Below are 23962 nucleotides of genomic sequence, written 5' to 3' on the forward strand. Positions count from 1 at the left end.
TTCCGAAGCGAAGCGAGGGCGGGTCGCTAGTCGTGTAATAAAAATGAAACCCGCAAAATTATAATTTGCGTAATTACTGGTGGTAGGACCTCTTGTGAGTCCGCACGGGTAGGTACCACCACCCTGCCTATTTCTGCCGTGAAGCAGTGATGCGTTTCGGTTTGAAAGGTGGGGCAGCCGTTGTAACTATAATTGAGACCTTAGAACTTATATCTCAAGGTGGGTGGCGCATTTTACGTTGTAGATGTCTATGGGCTCCAGTAACCACTTAACACCAGGTGGGCTGTGAGCTCGTCCACTCATCTAAGCAATAAATAAATAAAAAATTGAAAATTATGCCACTTATGAAAACTTAACATGATTTTATCGGCATAAATAATCAAGAAGATAGATGGGGATGTATTACTAGTCATTCGTAGATAGAGGTCGCATACCCTAAGGGGATATACGACTAACATTTTCTTACAACTCTAGATCGGAAAGCAAAGATAGCCTAGTCTAATAAATACATTTATGAATGTTCTATGCCTATGCACACAATGGCAATAGAAAAATGTACGTGAACGTCCTCATAAACGACCTCATATCTTAGGCCAATCTGCATAATCGTTATGAACCACTGACACTCAATCTTGTAGATCAGCGCTCTTGTTTACAATGCTGTCAAATTTGAACGTTTGGAGAGCTCGGACGCTAAACGGGATATAGTCAAGACTCGACCCTCCTTTGTGTGCTTCAACTTCACTGGGACAAAGTTTGCTTTCAAAGCCGCATCCAAGTCGTTCACGATCTGAATATTAGGGAATAACAAAAGTTCTGCTGGGGGACGTGACTTAAAGGACACCATTGTTATTGTTACTACGAATTGTTACAGCCAACGAGAAAACGTCATTGAAATATGCATACATTTTTGAAAGACAAAACTATTGTAGGTAATACTAAATCTAGATTGATATTGTTACGCCGGTAAGAGTAACGCCATCTATCGCCGAATGGTCGAACGAATATCGAAGAATCTAGTAGCATTTAGAACGCTCGAGAAGTACAACGCCATCTATTGTCAGATAGCGGAAACACAGTACTCAGCTTTTGAGGAATATTCTCGATAATTCTAGAGATGTGGTATCGGCTATAAAAGCGTTGCAGAGATGGCACGCAGACAGTTAATAATCGGAACTACTCGAAGCTAAACAGCGAACGGATCACCTGAGGCGAAGCGGTATAAGTGAATTAAGAATTTTAAGGTGTTTATCAAGTATTCTAAGTGCTAATACAGTTATTAAATTGTATATTGATGGAAAATTTATTTATCCCGAACCTCAGCGCGTAACAAAATCACCATTTTAACTGTTTCTGGAATTTATTATGCTTAAGTATTTCTTTTTCGGTAGCCGAAGAAAGATGTGTAAGATTCGATCTGAGTCATCAGCCGAGTGAGCGGTTCAACGACGAATAGAGTAAGAAAACAGCCAGCGAGTTCCTGTGTAAGTCGTCATCTTCTTGAACACGTGCAAAAGCAACTTTGAAACATAATTGACTTGACACGTGCCCGCTATTCATTGAATCGCCGTTAAATTTCAAACGGATTTTCCGAACTTACTTGGAAACGTTTGAATTAACTCGTATTTTATCAGTCTCGATTCTGCTAACGGCACTTTTGTCCGCGTCGCCCGGAACGCGATTTTTCACGGACATTTCAATTTCCGCGACTGCGGCCCTGGATCGCTCTACCGATTTTTTTCCTCTCTCGACGTTTTAGCGGTCCCGAAGTCATTCTTTAACCGTCCTCACAGTGATTTGTTGTTTGGGCTCGAATTGTTTTGTGTTTTTTTGAGATACATTGTTTACAATTTTTTATAGTTATCTTTGTGAACGATTATTTTAAATGGACGTTCATAACGATATAACGATACTGACGATATTGTATGTAGCGAATTAAAAAAAAATTTAATTTTTTTATGTTGGATATAAATTTAATTTTCGATAAGAGAAAGCCCTAAAATTTTACTTATTTTTAGTGATGTATTTATTGAATAGCAGTATGTACGAAATATCGTATGTTCGTTTGAACGTCCGGATTTTATTTTTAATACAAAGTTTTTGGTCTCCTAAAGTGACTTTGCGAAATATAGCTACCGGTAAAAAAAAATATATTCTATTTAAATACAATATGTTTTGTTTATGATTATTTATGCTGATGTACTGATTATTTACGCACAAGTATGTCAAGGGTGCACACTTAAATTTACTCGCATTCCGTAGATTGCTCGCCGAACAAAATTGTCCATTCTCAAAGAGCTTCCCACAATAGCTAGCCTGTCTACTATATGCTATCAGCGTATAATTAACTGCTTTGGATAAATTGCTCGCAGAAACCTAACAATGTCGAAAAGCTGATAGTAATAGACCATGTAAATGGAAAAGGACCACATTCTCGATCACTTACCCGTTGGTCAAAACTGATAGCATCATCGCCGACGTGCCTAGGCCTGCAACACTGATTGCCGAGGCAAGTAGAGAAGAATGTAACGTGTGGTCAGAGAACAGACTTCAAACTAGACACGACATTCAGCAATGAAGATACTGACTCGAAAGTTTTTTTTTATTTAGTGCTTAGATGGGTGGACGAGCTCACAGCCCACCTGGTGTTAAGCGGTTACTGAAGCCCATAGACATCTACAACGTAAATGCGCCACACACCTTGAGATATAGTTCTAAGGTCTCAGTATAGTCACAACGGCTGCCCCGCCCTTCAAACCGAAACGCATTACTGCTTCACGGCAGAAATAGGCGGGGCGGTGGTACCTACCCGTGCGGACTCACAAATTTTCCTACCACCAGTAAAACATAAAACGTTGCTAATTACTTCATTAAATACGTTTGATTTGTCTTTCGCCGTCAATAGTCTTTCTACTCTATTGTATCCAAAAAATTTGAACCGACAAGACTGTTCCAAAACATAACAGCATCCCGCATCATTAAACATGCCACATCCCAGACCGTATGCAGTCAATGTTTGAGTAACGTCAGTCATAAAGAGACCTCAAGCTCGTAAACCGAGACGCGTGCTGCCGAATCGTAAAACTTGCGCCACTTAACACCGCAGCCACTGGTTATTGAGTTATTTGCATGTAAATTAAATCAAGATACCACTGGCCAGTTCATGAATCAAGGAGCCAAAATGCATATCACTCTATACCGGACATAAAAATCAGACTGGTGATAGGACCTCTTGTACTGGTGGTAGGACCTCTTGAACTAGTGGTAGGGCCTTTTGTGAGTCCGCACGGGTAGGTACCACCACCCTACCTGTTTCTGCCGTGAAGCAGTAATGCGTTTCGGTTTGAAGAGTGAGGCAGCCGTTGTAACTATACTGAGAGCTTAGAACTATATCTCACGATGGGCGGCGGAATTTACTTTGTAGATGTCAATGGGCTCCATTATCATAATCGCTAGCTCTTGGCAGAGCAGTCGTGGTCATGTGTAATTCTTGCTTATTAAAGCCTTGACAGATGCTTTCCATAGTTTGCGAACCGAGGCCCGGCGCACATACTCGTTAAGTGGGGTTTCAGTAAGGTCGTTCACCTGATCAGTCCAACGCATGGGGATTCGTCCACGAGATTTAGACAAGAAAAACTACGTTAAGGGGGAAATAGGTGTAGGGGTTTCAAAAAATTCAAATTATTGTTTTTCACAATTCGAAAGTAGAACTATACAAAAATATATTCTTAAAATTTCTAAAAACTACGTAAATTTTAATGAAAAACGCCGTTAATCATAAGTTAGTTCAGGATTCATCAGTAAACTCTGTTTTACGTCAGAATAAGGGCACTATGGGTTGTACAAATTAATATTTCATTAATCATTATTAATAAACAATTATATTCGACTTTAATTCTAATTATATAATATGGAATAATACATGTTGGATGTTATTATATCACTTGGTTCTTTAAAACGCTCAAATCCACAAGGTCAGTAACAAAAATATATTTAATACGGCTTCCTGTATGTATGAATTTGTTTTTAGGGTTTCAACCTAGACATATATGTTTAGAATTAAGACAAAACTGATTATGACCTGATTACCAACCGATTTTCCTTTTTTTTTATTTGGTAGCTATTAATGGAATTTAGTTTTACCGATAAAATTATTAAAGATTTTTTCTTTTTATTTACAAAAAAAAAAAATTAAAAACATAACTTATCAAACGTGATGGGTCAGTGGTTGTGATCGGATGAAATAGTATAATTGCGCGAACACTAGTTCACACATATGCAGGTACGTTAGAAACAATTGGAAGTTCCATTACAAATTTGAATTCATGATGATGTTGACCTTTATAACTTTAATGATAAAATATTTTGAAAGCAAAAAACAGACTCTCTCAATCTTTGAGTTCGAGTCCACGTATGTCAACTTTTCGTATTCTGATCAAAATAAAATCTTTATATTATATAATATCAATTTGTACACACCATTAATCAAAATACATTACATTTAACACACAGGTTGTAGATGAGATTTGTAAATGAGAACGTGAAAAATATTAATATTCTCTTATTTAAAAATACGCTGAAAACATGAAATTTTAATGTTATAGTTTTTGTTCATATACATATTTGATTTAATTGATTTAACTGGAGAAATGCTCAATTATCTAAGCCATTTAAGATAAAATCAACATTTTACTACAAATTTGATGTCTGTCCTTGAGGCTCAACGATGTTTGAACGATTGTGGTCTTAGTTAGTGTAAGCATCATGTTAAACACATTAGTGTATTGGTTCATTACTAGTAATAATGACACTTCTATCAACCACACTATTGCCTCCGTAAATCAATCAAACGTGAACACCTCAACCCCCATCATTTCTACTGCACAAAAGATGAACACTTACCACATCTATGATTTGTTGCAGTGTCAGCCCAAAGCGTACCTCTAGGGGCTCGCTCTCATTGGCCACAGGACGCTCCAGGGTGTTGTAAGACGCCAGCAGGGCGTTCAGCAGACGTTTTTCGTGTGGACCTTGCTCCGACACTGGTAGAACAAGAACCTAATTAGTCCAATTTATAAGGTACACGAAAAATGATCACTTAACTACTATTTCATTGATTAGCAACGATTCCAATTTTACATACAGGTGCTAGGGTGTACTGTATGCCTGAATGGGTAAACTGATCACCACTCTGATCATTTCGGCTTCGAAGATGTTGTACTATACAATTTAGACTTAGACCAGATGTATCAAAGTAGTGATGATATTCATATTTCGATGTCTAAGGACTCTAGTAATCACTGATACTTAGGTCACCCGTCTGTTCAATAAACAATAGTTTTCATAAAACCTAATAATTTTAGCAATATTTGAGGTTTTATAAACCATGTCCCATGTCTTACGTATTGAATGGTCCCTAACTCACACGTGTAGAGCCGAGATGCAGCGTCAAGCAATTGTCAAGTTATAAGTCACATATCAGTTTCATTTCACATATCTACCTCTTATTCCTCTTATTTGTGTTCTACAGTAAAATGACAACATTTCTTTTTTTTTTCTATTAAAGTCCGTTAAAAGGTATCCATTTCTTTCCGTTACAATTCACCATAAATTTCCTGTATTCCAACTCGCAGAATTTTTCACGGCAAATCGGACTAATCTGTGTAGAGACCACGCAAACTGCGAACATCTGCCGCAAGAATAACGGCCAGATAAGCTGGTCATCCGACCACCTGAACCCGAGGATATACTTTCCATCCTCCCGCCTTAACCCAAAGCAATAAAGTTCATATTGAAACCGAAATACATCTCCTCCGGTCCAACAATAAACACTCATTTTCCGGGCTTACCACTCTTAGCACTTGATGTATGGAAGCCAGAATGAGATGGTCAAACACAAGATTACTAGGATAAAAAAGGACAAGTATATATTTTTCGGTTACTGCTGACAAAGTCAGGTGATTTATAGAAAGAATTCGGCCCGTCCTATGAGACGAAGTTTCGCCTAATAGTTTACTGTGGGACATAAATATTTTTTATTAGTTCCAAGGTAAGCTTCCTTACGTGACTATCCATATTGTTAAATCTTTTATCACGGCCCTCCTATTGGGCTAACGGCTTGACAGAATAATGTATTTCGGCAACGGTTCTCCGAGAAACTTCGGGACATCTGCTCTCGATTTACAATCGTCTGAATTTGAAATTTGTTCCGTTTCCCTTCATCAATCATTTCTAACGAACTTCGTCTTTAAAACTGAGAGCACGGATTGTTATTATTCATTTATCATCGACAATAAAACCCAATTCAAATAAATATAAAAATGGTAAGTAATGTTTATTATTTTTCAAAATATTTTTTTTTTCCAGAAAAAGCCGACAATAGAATATCTCACTTTATTTCTTTCATAAGCACAATGTGCGGTCCGCATCCTGGTCTTGTTCTTAAGCGGTTAAAATATAAATGAAAGCAATTGGGGCGTAAAGAAGTTTGACTTCGGAAATGGCCACAGCAAATCAAGATTCAACAAACTGTGTTTCTAAAGTTGTGTAATTGAAACAGACAAAAGGTACCTCTAAATCACTCCAAGGGTCGTATCTGGCATAGTATCGGGATCCCTCGAAGGGTGCGCGTAACCTCACTAATCTGTGGCGAGATTAGCGCTTTTACAGCTTAAGCTAAACGAGTTTTGCGGGTGTTGCCATCGTGCAGAAGATAACACAGAATTTCAGGAAAATTATTTGGCATTTTAAATGCTGTCGCAAGTTACCGAACATAATTATTTTATCGTATTTTTTTTAATAGCCCTCCAATAGAATCTATGAGATAGTGTGATCACCATATATTCGGTACTAACAGTTTCCCCATTTAAATTTTCTCTTGACTTACAAACTGTCACAATTCGTTAACCTTACCCATTCATTCTATTTAATACAGATCAGGGACAATCTAATTAGCTCTGCTTCGTATTGGCACCACAGTTATTTAAAAATTTAAGAAATTCACTTAAGAGAGCTTAATTTTACGCGCGAAATCTATGAAACTGAATCATTGTATACCATTTACGCCTGCTAACAATTTAGCGGCCATCTTAATTTTTTGAATTAGCGGCCATCTTGTAATATGAGTGTATTTATTTCGAAAAATCAAACATTAAATGAATATAACGCGAATCAAAAACCTCTCGTTATTCTTTAAGGTCAGGATAGGATCAACCGCGATATAAAGCGACAAAAGTACCGTCGAAGAACAAAATTCAAATGCAACTTTCTTATCTTTGTTTGAGCCCTGGATTTCCGGTAACACAGGGGAGTCGTATGTATGTACACGACTACACACAGTCGACGGTTCTGATAATTCAGTATGTGCTCAGCGGAATTGGACGGTCGTTCTGTATTGCGCGAAGTGGCGTTTCGCTGGCGTACGTTGACGGGCGCTTAAGTCGATTTCACTTTATATAAACGTCTTTTAGTATTCCGTATGGGTTGTTAGTTCGTATTGTGTACTGCTTAAGATCGTTTAAGAATTTGTTTCGATGTCTAGATTTTGTGATTTTTATTTCATGTTATATAATATAGACGTCGTTAGAAAATAAGTTTTGAATTAACATTTAAATTTATTACAGCGATTTTATTATTAGCATTTTTCTAATTAAACAAAACTTCATTGTGACACCAGTATAAAAGGATTATCTTTTTTATACTGGATTATCTTAATTAGTACTATAAAATAAAAAAATCGTATTTCAGACAATTTCTTCTGATTGAAGTTCAAATCCAAAAAAATATTGCGTCCAACTTATTTTACATAGTGTAAATAAAGTCTAATGACACTTAATCCATAACAGCCACTTCAGTTTTAAGGTTATGAGTTGCACAAAAGACTGTAACGTCTGGCTGTACGGCGACCGGGGCCTGTGCCTCGAGTTTTATTGCTTACATTAGACAAGCAATAACGGCTAATCCACGCAAGCGCTGCAGCGCTGCAGACAGTAATATTAACGCTTCGAGTGGACTGGCTGGGATTAATTCAAGCGCGTTGTTACTTTATTGGTTATGCACCGATTTTTTTATAAGTACCACTTTCTACTATTATTTAAAAATTGAATTTGTTTTAATGGAATTTAAAGCTTTGTTGTTTACAAAAAAACTGTTATAATTTAATAGCCGATATTAGACAGTTCATGTTTCTTCTTATAACTAACTGATCGCCCTACTGTTTCGTGTATATTTTCAGTATCATAGCCCAAATTTAAGCTAAGGCCTATCCCCTCAAAAGTCCTCACGACATCTTGAGTTGTATTTACTGCTACTAACTCACAACTCCAGCTCACTCAGACTTTAAACCTCACTGTGCTACGTATTTATTTTGTAAAGCCGTAAGCAATACTAGTTTTATATAATTGTCCCCTAAATTTGAACTGTCATAGTGTTATGTTCGATTTTAAACAAAATTAAAAATACTTTAACAAGTAGTTAAGCTAGTTATCCGAGACCACGAAAACAGTGAAGTAATCGAAATTTCCGAAACAATATTATGATAATAAAAAACTCGAGAATAAACTTTAAAAGCAGTTTCGATCTGTCATTATTATAATCAGCTTATGCTGACAAAAGAGCAAATAATTTACCTTAATCATTCTCACTGCCAACAAACAGGCCACAGTGTGCTTAGTGCGAAATTTTTAACGTTCTCGATAGCGTAAAAGTTAACTCAAATTAGTATGCAGGTGGAACTGTAGGTTTGCCTACTTTTGCCGCTAGGGGCGCTGTCCCAACTGCATACAAATTTCAGTTAACTTTTACGCTATAGGGAACGTTAAAAAACTCGCACTAAGCACAGAGAGCGATTGTAAGCACTTGCAAACGTACTTCCCTTTTCAGACGATAAGATAAAAATAAAACCTGAATGTGTTTTGACGTAACAACGTCCTATAATTCGATGGAGCCGGCTGCACGCACGAATAAACATGACTCATGCGGCGTTACCTCGCTCTTAGGCGTTCCATTTAAGGCTTGAAGTGCAAGCGAGAGCGCGGAACGAGCGACAAAGAGGCACAATCGGCCTCCGCGTTCGGCAGCGTTCGACATCTGTCTCTCTCCTACTGGAGTGAGCGATGCATCCGCGTGGACAGCTGCTATACAATAATACATTTACATGTTTTCGTCAAGTATGAAGTTCAATGAAAAGTGAATGTGGTGTCAATTGTTTATAGCAATTATAATTGCGATAATTGAAAAATGAAACCATTCCATCAGTATTTTCTTATGACGTTGTCACGTTCAGCTATCGTCAGTAAACCGACTTTACAGACAACCGATTTTTTTTATCTCATTTTCAAACTGGTATTATGAAAATAGCAATTAGGCTACTCTGGTCTCACCCTTCATGGCTTCAATTACAGCTTCATCGACATTTGGTCGTTTGGTCTATGTCTTTCCAATCTCGAATGTCTACGTGCCAGCGGGAAACAAAGGAGCGTTCCACATCCATTGTTCAAACAAACCAACCGCACTTGGACTCTTAGAGTCGGCTAATTAAACTTCTTATTTGCGCACGGCTGTTGATAATGTTAACGAGAACAGAGTGCAGGAGGTGTCTCAATGTATTCTGGTTATGGAGCAATGAAAAATACGTCTAATATAACACTATTTGATCGTCTATTGAAATAATCAAACTTTTCTAATATATTTAATATCTGTATATTGGTTTGTTATTATAATGCGTCCGTCTGGTGTAGTGGTAAGTGACATGGTCACTACACAAGGGGGTCGCGGGTTCGAATCCCGCCAAGGGAAGATATTTGTATGATAACTATAAATGTCTTTTCCAGGGTTATGGATGTATATTAAATATATGTATGTGTATAATAAAAAATCTTACATTTATATCCGTTATCTGGTACCTGTAACACAAGTTCTTTACGAACTTATCACGGGACCAATTAACGTGGCGTGATTATTAGTAAATATTTATATTTATTTTATAAAAAAATAAAAAAAAATGTTATATATATTTAGCATTTTCAAAGGTTATCGCCAGTAGCAGAACTTTTTGGAAAAACTTTTACGGCTTAATCTCGTTATGATATTATTTCCGAGGACTTAAACACTACAGCTTTCGTGCTCACGGAAAACTGACCGTGAGTAACCGTCGTCAAATTAAATCGTAAAAGTAATATTAATGTCATATATGTCACTCGGTCATTCACCTATTTGGACTCTGTTAACAATATTTTTGTACCTTGAATAACAGGCCTTTTCAATCAATCAATATTATTTTCGTAATATAATTTCTGGTCAGTTTAAGCATTATTATTAACAATCTTCAGTTGACAGCCTATTTAAAACAAACACCCATAATTACATCCCACAAAAATGTTATAAATACACAAGTAATATTTCATGAATTTCACGCAAACTATTAATCCCGACCGAACCATAAACTGAACCCTTCATGAAGGCATTCCCCGGTAATGGTCAATATACATTAGCCCAAAATGACCACCAAGCCTCAGGTGAACTACAACTCATACCTTCATTAATAAATAAGTACTTAATGGAAAAATAGTTTCAAGAGGACTAGCGACAAATATAGTCATGTAACTAAGGTATCTACTTAAAGGTATATACTTAAAGTAAAACATTTTTATTTACTTTTTTTATGATTGAATTATTACTGATGGCCCTAAGGCCTTTCCAGTTTCACCACGAAAACATAAAATAAGGCGCAAGGTCTTCTTTACATAGGTACAAACCAAAATACCAACTCCAATGAAACACAAAAACATTTCGGAAATAGACTGGACTCGTGAACATTTCTAAGAATGGAGTAAAACGGTTTCACATTGGTAATAGACAGTGAAAGGATGGGAGGACGATATTAAACTGACAGCAAAGGAACTGGAGAAGAGCCTGTCTAGACACTTATCTCTGGAAAAGATTCGAGGCGTCCTTTGGCCAACGGTGCACTCAACTCTTGAGATATTATATAAATTATAGTTCTGTTTACGAGCGCATGTGCGGGAATGTGTCTAAATATTAGTGTACTATGTGTATTAGTATTATTGTGCGATGTTTTGCAGTTCGCATCATTGGCGATTAACGAATGAATTGGGTACTTGATTAATTTAGATATTAGCTTTAAAGTCTGACAAAGTCTTTAAAGTCTGACTTGCAACTTTAAAAGTTAACAATTATAATTATTTGTATTTTATTGTGATCCTCCGTGGATAAAACCCTTCTCTGTTTCCTAGTATTGTATTAGTATTATAGTATTTTATTGATCGCAACGGTATAATCATTAATAATAACTAACTTGTAACAGGTATTTTCAATTTCAGAGCGACATCTGGTCGGTTCGGTGATGTTAACTTCATTACATATTCAAATCTTGATCTTTATGTTTTTTTTTCTTAAATTGGTGAACAAACACACAGTCCACGTCCTGCCACGCCAGTCAAGACATAATCCTGGATATTAATAAAATGCTACCTGATCCCGCGAGCACTCCTAAGAAGTCGTCGTGGCCTAACGGATAAGACTGAAGTCGTCGTGGCCTAACGGATAAGACTTCATTCTGCATTCGTGTTGAGCGATGCACCGATGTTCGAATCTCAGGCGGGTACCAATTTTTCTAATGAAATACGTACTCAACAAATGTTCACGATTGACTTCCACGGTGAAGGAATAACATCGTGTAATAAAAATGAAACCCGCAAAATTATAATTTGCGTAATTACTGGTGGTAGGACCTCTTGTGAGTCCGCGCGGATAGGTACCACCGCCCTGCCTATTTCTGCCGTGAAGCAGTAATGCGTTTCGGTTTGAAGGGTGGGGCAGCCGTTGTAACTATACTGAGACCTTAGAACTTATATCTCAAGGTGGGTGGCGCATTTACGTTGTGGATGTCTATGGGCTCCAGTAACCACTTAACACCAGGTGGGCTGTGAGATCGTCTACCCATCTAAGCAATAAAAAAAAAAATAAAAAAAAAAAAAGTTAAATAAAAAAAACTTCACAGGTGATAAAATAGGTAGATTCTATCACAATAATAAAATATCTTTAAAAAATTAATATTCAAATTAACATTTTAATAAATGACAGTTATAATACAAACCAATTTGAAAATATACGTCTAGACCATTTCTAGCACACCCAGATTGCTCTACTGTTTGACTGACTCTATATTGCATAGCCAAGTCCAACTTGGGTTTAGATAATTGAGTAACCAAAAGTTTTGAATGGCATATTCGCGTTGTTATGTTTATGAGTTCTAATGGCAACCTAATACCTGATCGTCCATTACTTTCACCTATACCACGAAACTAGTATCTATAACAAGTTTATAACAAAAATAAAATCCAAATCTAAAACCAAATCTATTAAAGACAACTTCACAAATAAATAATAAGAATGAATCAATAAGGCTTTTCAGCCATCAACGACAAAAAATCACGAAACGATCACCGTTACACAGAGCTTCGTACAAAGCTCTGGGCTTGCAACGCTCGAGCTGTAACTAGGGCAGAAATCGAGGTAGTCCGTTACCATGGCAACGCCCCCTCTCGCCCAGGCTGTTGCTTCCAGCCCCGCCGGGGACACGCGATCGACTGATTGGATTTCGTGTTTGATACTGAAACATAAACGCTGTGTTTCTTCTAAAGTGATTTTATTTGATAATTTCTGTTAACGAATCCGAAACTAGAAAGATAAATAAATTTCCGTACTAAGAGTTTCAAGAGTTGACTTAGTTATTTATTCGTTCAGAAATATGTTTTGATAAAAAAACAATTCTCCCTAACTGCCGTCTGGTTTGATCTGATTCTAACTTTGATTTACGTCCAGAGCCGCTGTTCCATACAACGCTCGCGTTCAGTGACGACAGAACGAATGGTTGTAGCTACGTATTCCTGCTCCAAGTGCCACTCGATCAGAAATGGTGCATGAAAAAGGACAGGATCAATCGAGCGATCGTGAAAGCCAACGCAGAACCCTAAAAGCACAACGCACTTTAATTTTCTTCTTAGAAAATCTGACGAGCTAATTAATAATGAACAAGCAATATGTGACTTTCGTTTAGTACTAGCGACCCGCCCTCGCTTCGCTTCGGAAACATTTAATTTTATTATTGATAGGCGAAGCCCGCCATGTTGCGTGCGGTACGACAATAGCTGCGGGTGAGGCCGCGGGGCGAAGCTAGTCTAAAAAAAGTAGCCTAAGTTACTTCTTATATCATCAGCTACCTATTAGTGAAAGTTTTATCAAAATCGGTTCAGCCGTTCCAGAGATTAGCCGGAACAAACAGACAGACAGACAGACAAAAATTGAAAAAAATGTTATTTCGGTGTATGTACCGTATATATATTCATTTGCATGTAGTAGAAAGCGTTTATTTCAGTATTACAAACAGACACTAAATATGTATAGATTGAGTTTTATCGACAAATGGAAGATTCCACCGAGCGAGTGATATCGCTAGGCTGACAGTCTGAATGTTATTGTTCGAAACTTGTATATTAAAAGCTTATCTTGAAAATGTCGTAAGCGAGATTCAAGTAATATATCAAAGCAATCTACAATTAACTGACAAATTCAACCTCAGGTCTCAAAATACGTAGCATTTCCGGTCACTACTTAACACGGTGGGCCGTCTTCTCATTTACTCATTTACGCAGTAAAAGTAAACTAATCATAAATGCTGACAATTAAGCTCAAAGACATAATTCTTGATACATTTAAAATAAATTATAAGGATTTTTTCCAGAAAACCATTAACTCGAATGTCGTAATAAAAGCGCTGTGTTCACAAAATCTCGTCGCGGTATTCGCGGGAATGGCGCCGTAATCGTCCCATTACGGGCTGTCCCTGCAAACCCACTCCAAGCGGCACTAGGTTGTATGCCCTTCTATTACCCGACTAAAGATTTTTATAATTTGAAGAAAAGCTTCTTTAGACGCGATCAGAATAAAGCTTCCCGAGTGAACTTTAGTTCGTTTGTGTGCAACAATCAATATCAAATTAGTTATTGTAGCAAGAAGGAAGAATAAATGATTGTAGTGTTTCTTCTTTGAATTTCATATTTAAAACTTGCCTGTTACCTGCAATGTTCTGTGCTGATGTATAACATGTTGGAACCCAATAGATAAAAATAAAAAAAAAATACAAAAAAAATACAAATCAGTGAACTTAAAAGATTTAATGGCGATCACGGCAGAGTGGACGGTAAGTACATAGGACATTTCATATAATTCAACACAACATCCATTTTTCATTACGAAGCAACACTGTAGTATTACGTTACGTGCCGTCAAATAGATGAACTGCGCCGTTGACCGACGATTCCTCTGATCGAACCAATAAAGAAGTTGACACAGAACCGTAAGGCTGTATGTGCGTATGTCCACGAGAAATGACACCTATTTCTTTACGAGAAAAGGTTTCGTTCGACTCGGGCCGTTTTCTGTGATGAAGTTCCCATAGAATTGTTCATCTAAGCGTCTCGTGCTGTATTTCAAAGTTTTCGCAATCTGTATACCTATTAAGAATTTATGGATGTAATGTTTCTAGTCTCGTATCGAGTACATTCAAATTCAAACCGTATTCCAAAACGAAAGAGCCTATATTTTTTTTTCAGTTTCGATTTTTTTAGCTGGTATTACCGCTTTTCTAGTTGGTGTACTTGCACTGTGTTATTACAGATGCAGTGCTTAGGTCGCGTGCGGCTAGTGGATTCCCGTGTTATTTGCAGTGGAGATTGCGTCTACTGGTATTTAATTTATATTTAAAACCACGTTTCTATTTTTATTTTTTTATTGCTTAGATGGATGGACGAGCTAATTGATATTGAGTTCGTCCAAAGTAAAAATATCGGGTAAGTTTTATTTAAATAATTTACGCAACAATAACCAATTTCTTTTATTAGGACTATTTAGTACAAAACGTGATATAATAGCGTAACATAAAAAAAAAGTTTAAGTGAAACATTTAATAAAATACAGATATACTAACAGCTAAATAACATGTAAACGACAAAATGCTTCTGCGATTTCCCAACAATTTGTTTTTTTTTTGTTTTTGGTCAGTCTATTATAGAATGCACGATATATATTTTAATAAAAAGTCTACTTCAATAAACAGTGTGAAAGTACCAACAAAACCTGAAAAAAATAAATTAAAACAGAACATTTAAAATTCATGAGCCCAAATATTTTAGTTCACGACAACTGCTACGCCGTAGCACTCTACGCCGTAGCGTTGGAGCTGTAGTAATGTATTTTTGCAGTGAGCTTACAGTAACTGAGCTTGCATTCCGCTCTCATACTACAATTGACATAGTTACCTGAACTAGACGCTGCGTGTTGAAATTTATATTTTTAAATGGGCGGTGAAGGGTCCGTGGTTTATTTGCTACTCTTATTGCTCTGCTTATTGTAATGGAACTATACCGGTGATTAATTAACATTTTCGAACTTGAAATATGTTTTTATTTTTTTATTGCTTAGATGGGTGGGTGAGCTCACAGCCCACCTGGTGTTAAGTTGTTACTGGAGCCCACAGACATCTATGACGTAAATGCGCCACCCACCTTCTAAGGTCTCAATATAGTGTCAACGGCTGCCCCACCCTTCAAACCGAAACGCATCACTGCTTCACGGCAGAAATAGGCAGGGTGATGGTATCTACTCATGTGAACTCACAAAAGGTCCTTCCAGCAGTAAAAAAACAAACAACATCATCATTTTCGAATGTATAAATAGCATGTGAGAAAAAAAAATTAACAGTAATTTATATCAACACAAACAAAGGACAAACAATAAAAGACATTTCAGAGTAATTTAATTAGCACATTCTAAAATGGCAGCGAGTCATAGACATAATTAAAATAACTTTTACGATTTAATCTCGTTCATTATTACCACTATATAATACTCGTAATATATATGATGTTTCAAATAGTTTATAGTTTTCGTGGTCACGGCGAACTAATAAAGGCATAAAGAATACGAGATTAAACAGTAAAAGATTTTTATTTATTTATTTTTTTATTGCTTAGGTGGGTGGACGAGGTCACGACCCACCTGGTGTTAAGTAGTTACCGGAGCCCATAGACATCTACAACGTAAATGCGCCACCCACTTTGAGATATGAGTTCTAAGGTCTCAGTATAGTTACAACGGCTGCCCCGCCCTTCAAACCGAAACGCATTACTGCTTCACGGCAAAAATAGGCAGGGTGGTGATGCCTACCCGTGCGGACTCACAAGTGGTCCTACCACCAGTAATTACGCAAATTATAATTTTGCGGGTTTGATTTTTATTACACGATGTTATTCCTTCACCGTGGAAGTCAACCGTGAACATTTGTTAAGTACGTATTTCATTAGAAAAATTGGTACCCGCCTGCGGGATTCGAACACCGTATTATAATTAATAAGCGATCTGATGGATTATTGAAATTGTAAATTAGTTTCTAATGTCTTATTGAATGTTTTTATATGTGTATATTGTACAAATTGCCTTTTTTAACTAACGAAAAACGTATTAGCTGACGATTAGCTCTCACTGGTTGATGGCAATTAAAAAAAAATCGGAAAAGTTAAAGATATAAGACATCTTATTGTTTTCTTCATTTCGTAGACTACATAGCTTTGGAAAAATCGTAAAATATATAAGTGGTATACACCAAATGAAAAACCTAAATCCTCTCGTTGGAGAGATAATCATGATACCGCAAGATTACGAATCCATTCAAATTTGTTTTATTTAAAACCCAAATCATCAGTAAAAAGATTCCCAGTATAATATTTAAACGTTAAAACGATCAGTCATCTTTGGGCGCTGAATGAGAACGACAGCGTTTTAACCGGACGTCGATTTAACCGACTTCAGTGTAAAAGGGAATAAAATCGTTACGCGATATTCGCGAAATTTCAAACAAACGATCCATCATCGTGACAGGGATTTAGATGAATTCGGATTGATTTTTTTAACGATTGAAGTGGATCGGCTGATGTCTTCGCGGGTTTTCCGATGAATTATGCGTTGCCAAACTTAGAATTACGTCAGGCACCACGTCAACTTCAAAATTCTGAACCGTTGTAACTATATTGACTGGTGGTAGGACCTCTTGTGAGTTCGCGCGCGTAGGTACCACCACCAGATGTCAGCGTTATGTTACTTATACTTTTCGACAACCATTTAACGTCATGTGAGACGAGAGCCTGTTCAGCAATCCGTAAAAAATGAAAATCTAACGCTTTGTTATATTAATGCGATTAGGATATTATATAAGTACAGGATTATTATTTATACCTCAAATATATACTTATCTATTTATGTGATGGCAACGTTTGATAGTATCGATGCGGTGTTTATAGTGTCTTGTAATGCTAGTCACAATGCTTTATACAAATAAGGACAACATCAAACGGTAAAAGCTTTAATAAAAATTATATTATATTTGGTTCATGACATATACGATATTAAAAGCTTTTCTGTGAACTTTTTTTTATAAAAGCTCTCTCTATAAGCTCGGAAATGAGCTGCACTCAGCAGCGCTGTGACAGTCTGTCTTCAAACGAAGCGTGAAGCTTCACTTCACGGAACACAGCGCTGGCCTCGCAACCACAGCACACGTACTATTGTGCTCGCGTGGATTCTCTTGGCATCCAAAGGTTTATTTTGTAATTTATTATATACCAATAAATAATGTAGGCTATTTATTTCTAGTTATTTCTAACGTTAGTACTATTTTTTGTCGAGAGACAAGCTGTTTTGAAAACCACACCGAACGCCGAACGGAATATTTAATTATAAGTTGAATTTAATTTTAAGTTGTTATTAAGTAATTTATTAAGTTAGTTATTAGTAAGTAAAACAGCAATAAAGTCTTACTATATACTATTTTTAAGCGCAGGGCTTAAAATCAACCCGCAGATGTTGGTACTACATACCAAAGTGCCAGATTAAAAATAGGATAATAATAATAACTAATAATAATTATATAATAATAACCCAGTATCTGTATCAACTATGGTAACCGCTTAACATTAAGTGGGCCAAAATATGTATATTATTGTAGGTATATGTAAATAAAAATGTACGTTGTAAACGAAGAGTCGATCATAATAAAAATATAATTATATTAAATACCTCAAATTTATTCAGTTTAATTAAAAGTAATCAACAAAATATTTACTGACAATTTTGCTTCAACGTCACACGCTAATCAATTTAATTCAATACCTAATCGCCTATAAGAGATTATATCCTACTCTATGTTATATCGTTAGAGTATAAATAATTAAGACAAATTTCATAATGAAGATTTCAAAATGAAGGGCTGATAAATGAATCGCCCCGCAGCATCTGATAACAACGGAGATATTAATTAAATTGCAACATTAATTATTATATTACTTAACATTCATATACATTGGCTTGCTACTGGAATACTACATACCATAAATTATATTCAACATACAATCTCGCAAGATGATGTTATAGGATTCATATCTTTATTATTGGTATACGGTATATGCCCCTGATAACAGAAGATCTAAAGGAACGATCTCCAGGCTGTTTTTTTATTATTTAGTTAGGTAGACGAGCTCATGGCCCACCTGGTGTTAAGTGGTTACCGGAGCCCATAGACATCCACAGCGTAAATGCTGCCACCTAACTTGATATATGAGTTCTAAGGTATCAGTATAGTTACAACGGCTGCCCCGCCCCTCAAACAGAAACTTTATAATGAACAATTATAAATAATGGGTAAACTTTAGTAACCATGCCAAAAGGAATCTGATGGTAGCGCACTCGTGGGGTAGCGGCGTTACGTTCGTATCTTTCAAGCGAGAGTTCCAGATTTCCAACGGTACACAATTCAATGCATTTTTAAATATATCGAAAATTATTCGCTCGCTGGGTAACAATTGAATGCGCTAGCGTTAGACTACGAAGACAAAATCAATCATCCCCTTGCTTATCGATGAATGAATCGTCTCCAACTCGATTCCGCGTTCTTGAACAAAAACGAAACACACAGAAACCTCTTCGTTACATTGAGCGCTCTCATTCGTAGAGTTAGACGCTCATGCGACCAACCTGGTTAGCGGATCATAGATATTAGTTGTGACGGTTATGCGACTGAGTGAGGTTATTAAGAGAGTTTTAACTATGAATGTGAACAGACTTAGAGGAAGAGATAGACCTAAAAATAATATGGATGAATTGCGTGAAAGACGATATGTGTAAGAGGGGAGTGAGCGAAGAAATGGTATATGATAGAGGAGAAAACATGTTGCACCGATCCCAGGTGACTGGGAGAAAGGCAGGAGAATAATGAAATGATACAATCTGCTGGTCATTTTTAGGTCTAGCTGGCATATTTAGGTCTCGAGTTTGTCCATAATACATTTCGTTGATTGCAACAACCGCTACTGTCAAAAAAAATCTTAATAGCATACCCATATTCGCACAAACTTGCATCGCGCTTAAGCACACCGCGCCGTACAATTTAAGGAACTTCCACCAAAGCGCTATAGTACTTTACACGCACATAAAAAAGTACTCAAAAGAGCAAAGTAATGTTGGGGTGGCGAAGTTTGTCGCGGGCCTCTGATATCAGAAGATGTAAAGGAACGCTCTCCAGGTTAAGTACTTTATAATTAAGAGGCGAAAGTACGAACGTAAATCATGACTCAAATGTTTTCAGGGTCGGGAGAAGAAAGCTCTTTTAACTAACTTGAGAAAAAGAAGGCTTCTGGATTCTTCTATTAATTTTGTTGCGTTCGATCTGGTTGTATTGGGATCAAATCGATTTAGAAATTGTCGTTCTTATTGAGACACGCCTTAGCATCATTGTAAGTTTCTCGTCATTACCCATTAGTCATGGTACTGTCAGATCCATAATTATCGAATAAATTTTTATTTTCGTTTAGGTTACGTAATACTTTTTTTTCATTTTCGGTGTGTCGTTGTTTTAAATGAAATGCAGTTGATTTTATCTAGAAAGTGTAAATAATTAAGATCTAATGGATACGTGATCAGATAGATAATTGAAATTAAATGAAATAATGTCGCAATATAATGAGTGAGAATTTAGTGAGACTGCATGGGATTTTTTGGAAAAACCCGAGAAGTCACAAAACATTTCATACAATTTTGCTACTCACGCTCCCGTCAAAAACTGTTAAGTAATTTCAATGGAATCCAATTATTTTACAATTTCTGAAATTTTGAAACTTCACAACTTCCACGATCACAGAAAATGGGAATAAAATAAACAGTAAAAACATTAGGGAAAAAAATTTTTTAAGCGAGAGCCGTTTTAATCTAAATTCAATTTCATTTCTTCTTTGAACGCGTAATTCAGAATGACGCACCGAGAAATTAAAAGACAATAAAACAGAATGGCTCGAACCGACACAAACGTGTTATTCAAAGGTATAGTTAAATATCCTGGTACATGCTATAGCAAAGAAATGTTTTTAGTTCTAAGCCGATTTAAAACAACACAAATTGCATTACAAAAAAAAACCATTATGGAGAATTATCGTTCGCTAAGAGACAATCAAACATACAAAATCAATTTATATTTCCATAAAATGAACGTACACATTTAAAAAATACAAAAGTTATTCAGTGTGGCATTAGTTCTTCAGTATCGCACCTTTTGTATGAAAGACACGCTTTATATTTTCCAAAATAAATATGAAATTATACAGCATCGCTCCAGTGAGCATCTGCAACCGCCTGGAGGATATCACTCATCTCGTCGCCTCGCTCAGATCTCTGGCTGCGATACAACGCCCTCTCAAGGGCCTAGGGCTGTAAGGTAAGGGAGGGTGCGCTTACCCTTCGCTTTTGTTGACGTATTCAATACGGTTTGACATTGAAGAAAGCAAAAGGTATTGTTACGGCGATGTTAGTAGCGTAAATGTGTTACGTAGCTGACATCGCTTCACATGGTTATATAATTGGGTCGCGCAGAAAAGAGTATATTGAAACTACTGGTGACTGCGTGTCATTACTGGGTAGACTGTTGGGTAGTTCGAATGTTGTTGTTCGGAACTTTTATTAATGCAAACCGCCATCCCACCAACCTGTTTCTCCCGTCTCAGCCACGATGCCATCCTTAATGTCAGATGAGCTATGATCGAATAACATCAGATCGATTGTGGTTGATCACAATTAGAATTTCACTAGATGATGACCGAGCTTTGCTCGTTTTTTTTTTTTTTTGATAGCGCCATCTTGTTGTGTCTTTAAAGCGGTTAGTTGCCCCCAATTAAAAAAAATAGTATTATTATTCGCCGATAGATGTCGGGAAGAGTTGATTATTGAAAATACGAATAAAACAACATTTTCTGAAAATAAATCGTAGCTAGATCGATTTATCGCCCCCGAAATCCCCTGTATACTAAATTTTATGAAAATCGGCGGAGCCGTTTCCGAGATTCAGATTATATATATATATATACAAGAATTGCTCGTTTAAAGGTATAAGTTTTATTTAATGCATGTTTTAAATAAGCATACAACGAAAACAATACATAACAAACACTTGATAAGCCAAAAACGATAAAAATACCCTCTCTGGTCACATCAAAGCGACTGAAGTCGAAAAAGTTTCAACTCGACGGCGGATTCATTCGCTTCCAACGACTTGGTTCTTGAATTCGTATAGATGATGAGTGGAGTTGGAGCGCTTGTCTGTACAAGTATACTTTGCTTTAACTTCCTGTTGTGTTATGGAAGGACGTCGCGCATATTATAACAACGGGGTACGAGGAGTTACAGGTTCAAGACTGAGCACGTACCACGTTTTCTAACTTTTCCTGGTAATTATATCAAGTGCATAATTACCAGGCAGGCTGCATTTATGGCACTGTCAACTTTGAGATTTGGGTTCGAAGTTTTATTTTCAATTAACTAACTACCTTTACAAACAATATAACTGTATTCGTTTTTTTATTTATTGCTTATGTGTGTGGATGAGCTGACAAAACCCTCCTGGTGCTAAGTGATTACTGGAGCCCATAGATATCTACAACGTAAATGCGGCCACCCACCTTGAGATATAAATTCTAAAGGTCTCAGTATAGTTACAACGGCTGCCCCACCCTTCAAGCCGAAACGCATTACTGCTTCACGGCAGAAATAGGCAGGGTGGTGGTACCCACTCGCGCGGACTCACTAAGCATTCTACCACCAGTAAACCAGTTGTTTGGTGTTAAGTTACTCGGGTACTGGTACCCTAACACCAAATCGTATATAGTTCGAATCAATAATTAAATTGATATAAATGAACGATTATTCGGATTGGATTTCACGTGTGTTTTCATATATCCGAATTCTACGTACCGCATTTTTTTAAATAAAATTAATTAGCAAATTTCTTTTTTACCTTTTCCACATTTTCTTGAATTGTGATTCGAATTTGAGCTTTTTTCAATATTTTAAGCTTCTACTACATCATCAAGAAGTTATACTACATATGATCACGGACATTTCTCAAAGTGAGCTATTGTAAATCTTTTAACTTTAACCAGACAAAAGCCAAAGTTACAAGAAGGCGAACAGACATGAGTGATAAACAGCACGGGTTTTCAGTGTATAAATCTAATCCTACTTGGGATTCAGTCAATGCAGTCGTATGAATAATTCAGGATTCTCTGCAGGTGCATACATCTTGGAACGCCTTTTGTTTATGTACTCGATGTGTTGACAAGGTTGTCAGCGTTGAAGGGTTTTGAGGGGGTCTAGAATGAATAGCCGTCTCCCGTTAACAAATACGAATTAATTAGTTGTTGGCCAAATACTTCTTTCTTACGATATTATTTCGAAGTCTCAAAAGGATTTAATTAGCACTAGTACTCATGTCATATTTACTAATTTAAAAAAAATCAACAGTCAGAAGGAAATGTACGAAAATCCGGGCTTTTCTGTTAAAAAAATGTACATTTCAACAGTACTTAATTAGTTTTTCGGGAATACATACAGAATACCAATATACATGTAATATGTTAGATGATACTGGAGTAAATAACGCAAATTTGATTTATCTAAAAATAGAAAAGTTTATTGTTATTATAAAATTAAACACTAAAAACATTTACACATTGTGAATCTATTCACCTAAAAATACAAAAATCGACAATTAAAGGTTTTTTACTTCCAATATTTCATAAATCACTTCACGGTCAAGATCAAATTCTCTATCTGAGTGTGTCAGTGCCAATGTCATTCTTATATATAATCTTACTCTATGGCCACGTACATACACAACATGCAGTCTACAAGCTTACATACATATAATCATTTGAGACTTGTAAGCGTTTTTGCACGCATTTATTTAATTAAAAGTCCATTGTGATCTAAAACAAAATGAAAGCTTTAAATAGAAATCCGTCAAAATCATTTATGCTTTCAAGTCTATGATTCAAAAGCTTGCAAAGCTTGCGACGAAAAGGGCCATTGTACCGGCCGATCGATCCCGAAAGCTCGCCCCTTCATCAGCCGACGTTCCCAAATTTACATTTTTTTAATTTTGTTACTTCTAATCACACAAAGTGTTTTTTTTTCATTGTTTTTTTTTACCATTTCATTTTTGTTGTACGAGTTTTATTATTGTATAAGTAAATCGATAGCAATAAAGGCAGAGCTAATTAATTGGTAGAATAAAAAGCGAATTATTATATCGAGGGAAAGGTTATTGGGTTTTTTGTTTTGGTTTATTTTGGTTATTTGGTAACCAAACACGCTGCAAAGGCAATACTGAACTGTAAGTTCACAAAATGACGACGCTAGTAGCTGAAAGTAAGTATTGTACTTTTTGACGAAGCATGTTGCTGTTTACTCTATTTCTGTAATCTGACGAAGCGTGTTGCGGATAATAACATGTACTTTTAGGTTAGGAATATTATGTTCTTTTTTTATAATAAATAAAATTAATAGTTTG

At 36.4% G+C, this 23962-nt stretch overlaps 1 protein-coding gene across 13 annotated transcripts in view; it reads right to left on the reverse strand.

Moving 5' to 3' along the window:
* nAChRalpha6 (nicotinic acetylcholine receptor alpha6) overlaps positions 1-23962 on the reverse strand; it is a 98837-nt gene that overhangs the window by 46110 nt on the left and 28765 nt on the right. For all 13 annotated transcript variants that reach the window (XR_016323187.1, XM_089727941.1, XM_089727939.1 and 10 more), the window contains exon 2: positions 4903-5042. Coding sequence is in view for 12 of the 13 variants with exons in the window: in XM_089727941.1 (XP_089584067.1) it covers positions 4903-5042 (140 nt within the window). In the remaining variant the exon portion in view is untranslated. The remainder of the gene's footprint in view (positions 1-4902; positions 5043-23962) is intronic.

Source organism: Bombyx mandarina, chromosome 05, assembly GCF_030267445.1.
Source record: "Bombyx mandarina strain Sakado chromosome 05, ASM3026744v2".
Taxonomy (NCBI): Eukaryota; Metazoa; Arthropoda; class Insecta; order Lepidoptera; family Bombycidae; genus Bombyx; species Bombyx mandarina.